Genomic DNA, 9,303 nt, shown 5'->3' on the forward strand with positions numbered 1-9,303 from the left:
ATTAATGTTAATTAATGTCCTGTGTGTCTCAATGTTTATCAGGATGCTCATGAGTTCCTGAGCCAGTGTTTGGACCAGTTGAAGGACGATGTGGAGAAAATGAACAAGAGCTGGACAAATGAAGCTGCCACCTCCTCCTCATCCTCTGTGGTGTGTGAGAACGGCCAGGAGGCAACATCATCGACAGTCACTCAGCCTGGTGAAGAGGTTGACACCTCTCGCATCTACACCTGCCCCGTGGCAGTTAACATGGAATTTGAGGTGCAACACACCATCACCTGCAAAGGGTGAGGCCGGTCTCCTGCTTGATAACTCCCTGCTCTTTATCTTTGTTATGCATTTGCCAAATTTGTTAGTGGCTCTGGAGAAAATAAGTGGTATGTTTATACCCTTTTATGTTGTTTTGCAGCTGTGGCGAGGTGGTGACCAAGCGAGAGCAGTTCAATGACTTGTCTATTGACCTGCCACGCAGGAAGAAAACTCTCCCACTTCGCTCTATCCAGGATTCTCTGGATCTCTTTTTTAGAGTGAGTCGTTTTGCAGAAAATAAACAGGCATCAAGTGGATATATTATATTTGAACATGTAACAATAAAAGTTGCTTTTTTTCCTTTTGCAGATGGAGGAAATTGAGTACTCGTGTGAAAAGTGCAATGGGAAAGCAGCAACGGTTACACATAAATTCAGCAAACTGCCCAGGTATCAACTCACAGACAATTACTTGAGAGTGAAATGTAGATGCACAAAGACATGTTGTTTAAAGTTAAGGATAAACTGCTGCTGAGCCTTGATTAGAATCACAGCTGGTATTTCCTTTTAACATGTGTTGGTAACCAGTAGTGTGACAAGAAGCACTTAAAACTAAGAATCAACTCACCTTTCTCTTGTCTGAATCCTCTCTCCCTGCAGAGTGCTCATCCTCCACCTCAAACGGTACAGCTTTAACGCGCAGCTGTCTCTGAACAGCAAGTTGGGCCAGCAGGTGGTGATTCCCCGGTACCTGACCCTGCTGTCCCACTGCACTGAATCCACACGACCCCCGATTAGTCTCGGATGGAGTTCTCAAGCCTCCGTGTAAGACATCCCAAACACCTTAAAATAAAAATAAGTGAATAAGAACTGCAAACATTTGAAGCTCTAGGTAATTACATCCTGAGCTATTTAGTGACTGAGCAGGGATTAGGTAAAAGCTTTTTTTAATTGACCTGGATGCATTGCATTTAGCTGCATTGGCCGAGAGATGATGGTTAATTAACTTGGAGCAAATAATTGGGCCTCTGAAGGTTTTCTTTGTTTTTCTCAAAGGTCCAGAACACTCAAGACGTCACAGTCGGTCAATTCTTCCACTGCGCTGCTCCGGTAAGTCCTGGTCATTCTGCACGACTTTCAAAATAATGATATCAAACAGAAAAAAGATATATAACATATCTCACAGGCAACAATTTATGTTTTCATAAATAATGCTCTGAACTCCCATGTGTGCTGTAATATATACTGTGCTCGGCCTCATTAAGAATTATATGTGCAATATGTCACATACTGAATGACTAAAAGGACTCGGTGTGGCAAACTTAGTTCCATTTTTGGTTTGTAAATCTAATCACTGAACTTGGCTGTGTGTGTAGAAGGATTGGAGGAAAAGTGGCAAACTCCAGCTGCACCTCTATCCTCGTGGACTCTGACTGTGAAGAGGAGCCTAACCGAAGGGTGAGCGCAAGTCGCAAGCGTCGCCTCAGCAGCTGTCTGCCTGACGACGATGACCGACCGGAAGAGGTGAGCATTCACTGACCTTGAAATTAATGATTCAGTCTCCTTTTTTCTCTGTTGCTATTTTGACTTTGTATGATGCGTTTTCAGAGGGGAGCAACGATAGATTCAACAGACTTCAGTGGCATAAATGATGATGAAATGCTAGCGGCGGTGCTGGAGATGAGTCGTCAAGAGGCTTGCCTCTCTGCTCCACCTCCCCTGGAGGATGAACCAACCAGCAGCCCAGATACAGGGTTTGGGGACACAGATGCCCATGACCTGGCCTATCACACAGAACTGCTGGAAACAGACAGCAAACAGCCTGCAGGTAGTCCAACATCTTGAGGTTAAAGTGATAGGTCAGGTTATTTGATGTGGAGTTGTGTGAGGTTGTTACCTGTAGTCACCGTATCACCTGCTGTAGATTTAGATCAGTGCGCTTCCAGTCCACAGTTGCACATCGCTCAGCTTCTGTGCCTGTGCTCCCAACTGGGAGCAAGGTGATCCAAATCTACTGAAGGTAAAACACTAACTATAGAGATCAGTACCTTATACAACTCCACATCAGATAACCCAAATTACCACTTCAAGAGGAACAACAGATGGGGTTTCTACGGGGGCAGTTACTTTAGTTTCAAAAATTGAAAGACTATAAGAGAGGGATTGTATGAATGTATGTAGCATAGAAACATGTATTTATTTGTTCAGTCAGTTGTCCTGCTAGTATATGCTGTTTAAAATTGGTGTTGCTTTTCTACATTCAAACTGGGCTGGCTAAAATATAATATATTTTAAGCAACATTAAACTATAACATTAAACTCAAATATATCAGCATTTAAGTGGAGATAATTTACAGTGTATTTTAGTATTAAGTTAACTGACTTAAGTACATGCTGACCTTGTGTAGATGTGCTGGATTCCTTGGACTTGACCATGGATGAGAACAAGGAGAACCAGACTCCAGAGGGTGTGCAGCAGCAGGGCGAGCTGGACTGGGTTCAGCAGTACAGTCTGGATCAGGAGAGGGAGGAGCAGGAGCTGCAGCAGGCTCTGGCCCAGAGCCTTCAGGAGCATGTAAGATCAAGTCCATGTGACATCTGCAAGGCTTTCTGAAACAATGGCTCTGCACCATCATAGTGTATTGCAGCACTATAATACCAAGCAGCAATTCTCAAATTCATCAAATTTTTGTTTTTCTGCAATCTCAATGTTGATCATCCAATCTGAGCTGGTGTTCCAATAAAGTAGTTCTCTTATTTATAATAGATCTGTGCATGGTGAGCAAGGGAACATCCAATACTAAGAGACATGGTCTGAGTGAAAATGTATTATTGAAATTACTTCCAGCGTCTCAGTGATGTAATACCTTGTCCCCACCTCACCCCATACAGGAGGCCCAAGAGATGAGAGAGGATGATGATCTGAAGAGGGCCACTGAGCTCAGCTTGCAAGGTATCGACCAGTATTGTTTGCATGTTGAGCCACTGGCTATTCACATTTGTGATCCCCTGACACTCACTCAAAAGCAAACACTTGCTTGGCTGTCATTTAGCATCTTTGGCTGAGTACCACTGATTTAATGGAGGTGGAGGCAGAAAGAAATCTCTGATCGACTGTTAAGAGAATCGGTTGTCTCACAAATTGAGCTGAGTTTCTTCTCATGTTTCACATTGACCTTTTTCCACAAAGAAAAGACTACAGACTGATAACAGCAGTGCAAAGCTAAACTTAATGATGCCAGTTGTAATTTTCTCGGTGAAGTGCCAACAGCATTTAAAGAGAATGTTTAATCGACTCAGTGCTGTGAAATTTGTATCAATATCCACTTGTCGCCCAACAGAGTTTAACAACTCCCTGCCTGAGCTGCTGTGCTCAGACGATGACTCTGGCAACGAGGATGTGCTGGACATGGAGTACACTGAAGCCGAGGCTGAAAACCTGAAGAGGAATGCTGAGGTACTTAACATCCTGCTGCCACACAATGATTTAAACAAGTGTCACGGTCTGGATCAGCTTTTCTCAAAGAGTGATCCACAAGTGACCCCTTGTGATCCGCAAGTAAAATTTTTTTTTTTTTTTTTTTAAATTTGTGTTTCTCTGTCTGCAAGTGACCACAAAAAGCCAACTAATTAGTATAGTTTTCAATATTAAATCAACGCATATGTAAATTCCAATATTATCTGTAGAATTGGCTGTTTTGCAGTTGTGTTAAATTTCAGTTTAACTGAACTGTTTTGCAACACTGTCTACTCATGTAGCTACGCCAGTTTAGTTTGTTTTACTATTTACAACAAAAATTATCAGCATGACATTGCTGCTGAAACTAACGGCCTTAGGTCTGTGCTAAATTTTACCAGCTATCAGTTGTCTATTAACCATCAAACACAGACAACGGATAAGTTCATAGACCGGTGGCTAAAGACCGGGTCGCTTAAAATCAAATCAAATGAAACCTCCAACACAACAGGCAGTGTTACCTTTTACCTGTAATGCTGTCACCATGACTGAGACTTGTGGTGCGTTTGATGACATCTGGTCAGTGTTCATATGTGATTTTGATGCTACAAAAGAGCACCAGCTGCTGCTGTGCAGTGTGTGAGGTGCAGGGGCTGTCGATGATTAAAACTCTGACCCAGCTGATATTCTCCCACTTGAGCTCACCACAATAGCACTGAAGAGGTTGATTTTGGGGATATTTGGGGAGTTAAGTTTGAGAAACACTGCTCTATTTATTGCTATATTTTCACAATAAATTGAAAAGTAACTATTATGTTTAAAAGAAGTAAAATTAGTAGCCTACCTCAATCACTGTGCTGATGATACGCTGCACTTGATACACTGAACTGCCTTCATTAATAGTAACCTGCTTATCACCTCTAATCTACAGAGTGGAGACTTGGCCAACTCTTTCAGACTCATCAGCGTTGTCAGTCACATTGGGAGCAGCTCCTCCTCTGGTGAGCACGTGTTTGTGTTTGTGTCTCTGTCCTAATGTAGATGAATCCTCTGTCAATATTTGTGCAAACTACTGCACAGAAGTTGTTTTTACAGTTACTTGTTTTCATAAAGTAAGTCAAAACCACCAGAGGTGTCAGACTTGAATGTCTAGTATAAGCTCTGATCCTGGGACATGTCAGCCTGAGAGAATACAGCTTCTTAGGACAAAAGACTACAATTCATGATTTTACTCATATAAATAAGCATAATTTTTTTTCAAGTCTTGACCAGCACAGTGCCAGACTTTGTGTGTGACTTAGGAAGACAGAAGAACCATTGGGGTTGTCATGTCATGTCGTACATTTTCTGAGCCGATATTTACATCGTGGTACAACTTTTCCTCAGTAAGGAGCATCACCTGCAGTTTAATCGAACCACATGTTGTTTGATGATCAGCTGACAGATTGTTTCCTGCACAATGTTTATTTTGCCAGTGGAATCATCTGGTATGAGTATTTGGTTGGAATGACACCGTGTCCACATCAGGCACATCACGACACATCACACTTGAGTGTCCAGACATGAGCTTCATTTGTTTTCCACCCTAGGCCACTACATCAGTGACGTGTACGACATGAAGAAGCAGTCATGGCTGACCTACAATGACCTGGATGTGTCACGCACACAGGAAGCAGCCGTCCAGCGAGACCGCGACCGTAGTGGATACATCTTCTTCTACATGCACAAGTGAGTTGGCAGAATAACTAGATGGATGTCTCAAACAGCTGGAATCTAGCATTTGTACCTTAAGCTGCATGAAGCCATTTCTGACAACAAAGTTGTGCATTGCAAAAATATTTAGTGTCCACTAGTGTCCTAAGTTGTATGTTTATGTGTTGGTCGATACATGAATTGGAAGCTTTTTCACACATCATCTTGTGCGTCCTCAGGGATGTGTTTGAACAGCTGTCAGAGATGGAGAGAGCTGGAGCCAGCAGCACTTCAGAGGCAGGAAGAAACGTCCTGCAGCCCCTCTGAGCACTGCGTCTTTCTACAACCATCCACACGCACTCTGCTAGACGGATCTCTCCTCTGAACAACCTTGAGTACTACTGATTGCCGTCCTTTTTTTGGTCGTCTTCAGGCACTTCTCCTCTAAAAATCACTAAATGCCAGGCTCAATTAGCACCTGTAAATGCCAACACGTGCTGATCTGACAAGACTCTTTAAGATACCAGAGATGCAGTTAAAAATGTTCAGCGGATCAAATTTTGCCTCCATGTTTTTGGGGCTGGAGTTTTTCTTTGCTATGATTTTATCAAACAACTGTTTTGTAAAGTTTTTTTTCTTTGTTTCTTGATACACTTCTTTAAACTTTAATGCCGTTCATTCAGACTTTGACTTAAAAGCAACTATCAAACACCAGATGCTACTGGTGCATCATGGATTGTATGTTTTGCAGACCCTTTATTTCCCATATAAACTAAATAAAGATATATTCTATGTTGGAGTATAAGCTATTATAGAGTAAAAGGGTTGTTGTATTTAGCGGGTACATTTGGTGCAATATTTATGTTCTGGCACAGATTGGCCAATTCAGATCAGCTTCTGTCAGAGCGTGTGGATGTTTTCCCGGTTTCTTTTTGTGCTTGACTTATGAGCTAATATGTGTGTGTGTGGCTGTCTCTATATTTTACAGATCTAAAAAGAAACCATTGAGCTCAGTAGTGACATGGCCTGTTTTTACTGAGCTGTTCTCAGTAAATCCCACTGGTTTTGACCTTGTGCCTCCCAAGAAAACTTTTTATAAATATGTATACAAGCTTTACTTTGAAAGTTGCACAGCCTTGTTTTTGAAAATGTTTGTCGAACCTCAACAGTGTGTAATTCAGATTTTTCTCTATAAAAAGCCAACAGATTTTTCTATTTATTGCAATCTAGGCTTGATGGATCTTAATTAACCCATCAAGATACACCATGGCAAATAGAAGTCATTAATACTAGACCACCAGGAAAGCTAGCTACAGTGTAATGTCTTATTTCATCATCTTTAAGGCCAGTATTCAGTACTTAACACCTTAGAACTCTGCTAACCCTGTTAAACTAGTTCCTATCAGATGTGCTTGAATATAGAATGAAGCAAGTGGGAGTATTTGTTATTCCTATATTGGTTTTAATACCAGACACTGGCTGTACAGCTCTTTCTTTTTGTTTCCACTGTAAGAACAAAATCACTTTTAAGTTTGTCATGGCTGACATGCAACACTGAAACATTGTCTGCTGGATATATTCAGACCACACCATTATTCTGTCAAACTCCCACAAAAGCAGAAGAAAATCTACATAATATAGCATAAAACATGTAGTAAAAAAAAATCTGTATGGACTGAATATGATATTCATAGCCAGCCCTATATAGTTAAGTTTTTAGGAATGTCCAGCATTATTAGCTGTCTTCCTGGAAATAAAGTTACTGTTGCACAATGGACACACACCCAGTTATGAGAGCAAAAGTTATTCTGCATTTTTTTTTCTTTATGAATTTACGTTTCTGAAACATGGCGCCTTCTGAATCCTGTCCCAAATGCAGCAGTGTAAAGGGTAAAATGTATTTGTGAAGTAAGAATGAACAGGTTTTTTTCTACCCTTCATACACAACTTCTTCCTAAAGCAGATTTTAATAAAATATTACAGTGAAAGTGCACTGACTTTTTAATTTGGTGTTTTAAACACTTTAATAACACTTGAATCCAGTGTTTCAGGATGTCCACAGAGTCAGTAGCTGCATGTCAAAAGTCCTTCAGAAAACATGCAGCAAAAACTGGTTGTGAATGTGACAGAAATCCGTTTACTTCAATTAATAAATCGTGGCAGGAGAGTTAAAACAGTCCATCTGGTTACAGGTTACACTTAGTGTAATGTTCAGCTGTACAGGTAGCAGGTGACAGTCACTGTCACCTGTCTTGATCACATCTCTTCATCAGTGGCTCAAGCTGACGCCCTGTGAGTCTGCTGAACTCACTTAGTATGTAGCTTTCCCTCTGCAGCATCTGCAAGCAAACTGAAATTAAATGCATTGCTACAAATATCCCCTCGGTTTGTGGTGCTTCAGGTGCATCACTAATCAGTTTTATTTGGGCAGAATCATTTTAACGTGTGAAACCTGAATAAAGTGCATTTCACAGGGGATAGAGAAAGGCATTTTTCACCCAAATTTGAAAGAAACATGTTCCTAATTACCTCTAGGATGGCTCTGTTTCCACAACATGATGGGAAATTTGGAATTTAGTTTCAGCTTTTAAAAAAAATTGGATTTGAATGATTCAGAAGACAAATTTCTTTCTCAAAACTGCTCCCACAGATGTCAGTATACAGTTTCCCTGGTAAAAACTGACGACAGTGTGTTCTGCAGATTATCAAGAGTAACAATCTCTTTCTAGAAAGTCATTTTGTTCAGTCATTTATAAGATGAAACTTTTCTATGCTCAGAGAAAAACAAAATTATGTTCACCTCAACTGTATTGGAGGTGAAAGTCAGGACACAAAAAATGATACTTAACTGACTGAATGTAAATGCAGATAAAAACCTAAATTATTTGCATGGATGTGTAGTAGTAGAAGTTGCAGTAAGTGAGAATATGTCACTTTGTAGTTTGGGTGAACTGACCCTTTAATTCCATACAAACCTCAGTCCATTCCTCCTCTGTCTCATGCCTGTAGCCCAACAGGTGACAGATGCCATGTGCAGTGACAGCCTAAAACATGTGGGGAAAGGGTGCAACTATTAATCAACACCAGCTACTGTAGTATAGCATAGATGAAATGAAATAAGATTGCTCAGCCTGCGGTTACTCACAGTCAGAGCACCATGCAGATCTAGGGATTCGTTCTGACACTGCTTCATCACAAACTCGACCCCCAAGAAAATGTCTCCAAGGTTCAGTTCATCCCTATAAAGGGGACACGGCAGCTTCCCAGGCCTTAGGTCCTATAAAAAGCCATTTTCATAAGCAATTATTAGTCAATGAATGAATATGGTTAGTCATATTTTGGTATGCGGTCATGTTTACCTCGTAAAAAGGAAATGAAAGGACATCCGTGGGCACATTTTTCTTTCTGTAGATGTTATTGATCTGCTGAATCCTGTGGTTGTCCACACAGATGATGCCCAAATCAAATTTCTGGATGCCCAGGATGTGCCTCAGCGTGTCCACATCCCTGCGGAGTCTGGCGCGGCGAAGAGGCACCACCTTTTGGAGATTCCGTAGTACTACTCCCATTTTAAAACTCCGCGTAAAAATACATGTCGATTTAAAAATCTGGAGACATATGTTAACGTTAAAACTAACCCACCTCCGACAACGGCCAGGTACAATAATTCAGTGGCGGTAAATTTACGAGAACCGTTGGTTAGCTTTACGTTAGCCGCAACCGATGTTCAACCATTCCGGGCAGGCAGAATTCAAGGTGACACGTCAGTGTTAACATGAAGGTCCCAGAAACCGACCCTGTGAGCTTTACCTGGGCTGTGTAGAGCTGGTGATGTTTTTTTTTTTTTATTAATAAAAAATGTCTGTCATTGAAGTAAAATGGTCGCTTGCCTGTTCATAACCTCCT

At 41.1% G+C, this 9,303-nt stretch overlaps 2 protein-coding genes across 5 annotated transcripts in view; one reads left to right on the forward strand and one right to left on the reverse strand.

The window, feature by feature from the left end:
• Positions 1–7,016, forward strand: part of usp37 (ubiquitin specific peptidase 37) — a 14,840-nt gene extending 7,824 nt beyond the window's left edge. For both annotated transcript variants that reach the window (XM_071472634.1, XM_071472635.1), the window contains exons 12-24: positions 43–287; positions 410–527; positions 619–698; positions 909–1,073; positions 1,305–1,358; positions 1,625–1,772; positions 1,857–2,076; positions 2,657–2,823; positions 3,141–3,201; positions 3,590–3,705; positions 4,637–4,706; positions 5,295–5,433; positions 5,637–7,016. In XM_071472634.1, coding sequence (XP_071328735.1) covers positions 43–287; positions 410–527; positions 619–698; positions 909–1,073; positions 1,305–1,358; positions 1,625–1,772; positions 1,857–2,076; positions 2,657–2,823; positions 3,141–3,201; positions 3,590–3,705; positions 4,637–4,706; positions 5,295–5,433; positions 5,637–5,724 — 1,671 coding nt within the window. In that variant the 3' untranslated portion in view covers positions 5,725–7,016. The remainder of the gene's footprint in view (positions 1–42; positions 288–409; positions 528–618; positions 699–908; positions 1,074–1,304; positions 1,359–1,624; positions 1,773–1,856; positions 2,077–2,656; positions 2,824–3,140; positions 3,202–3,589; positions 3,706–4,636; positions 4,707–5,294; positions 5,434–5,636) is intronic.
• A 495-nt stretch (positions 7,017–7,511) lies between these two features.
• On the reverse strand, positions 7,512–9,214 carry ybey (ybeY metalloendoribonuclease). 3 transcript variants are annotated; one of them, XM_071472640.1, is made up of 4 exons: positions 8,757–9,214; positions 8,543–8,674; positions 8,373–8,441; positions 7,512–7,736 (listed from the first exon to the last, which is right to left on the reverse strand). In XM_071472640.1, the coding sequence occupies exons 1-4, from the start codon at positions 8,964–8,966 to the stop codon at positions 7,641–7,643; spliced, it is 507 nt and encodes a 168-aa protein (XP_071328741.1). In that variant the 5' UTR covers positions 8,967–9,214; the 3' UTR covers positions 7,512–7,640. The 3 variants fall into 3 exon arrangements, with proteins under 3 accessions (XP_071328741.1, XP_071328743.1, XP_071328742.1); XM_071472642.1 differs by having other exon boundaries at positions 7,512–7,747; XM_071472641.1 differs by having other exon boundaries at positions 8,354–8,441.
• Positions 9,215–9,303: the final 89 nt, after the last annotated feature.

This window comes from Trachinotus anak, unplaced genomic scaffold (assembly GCF_046630095.1).
Source record: "Trachinotus anak isolate AG129_WGS33_773 ecotype Australia unplaced genomic scaffold, CSIRO_AGI_Tana_v1 ptg000039l, whole genome shotgun sequence".
NCBI lineage: Eukaryota > Metazoa > Chordata > Actinopteri > Carangiformes > Carangidae > Trachinotus > Trachinotus anak.

Bases quoted from the DNA above. Each gene is read 5' to 3' on its own strand.
- ybey (XM_071472640.1), bottom strand. From the start codon at position 8,966: ATGGGAGTAGTACTACGGAATCTCCAAAAGGTGGTGCCTCTTCGCCGC. The intron at 8,442-8,542 runs GTGAGTAACCGC...CACATGTTTTAG, and splicing joins ATCTGCATGGTGCTCTGACT to GCTGTCACTGCACATGGCAT. The intron at 7,737-8,372 runs GTTTGTATGGAA...GTTTGCTTGCAG, and splicing joins CAGAGGAGGAATGGACTGAG to ATGCTGCAGAGGGAAAGCTA.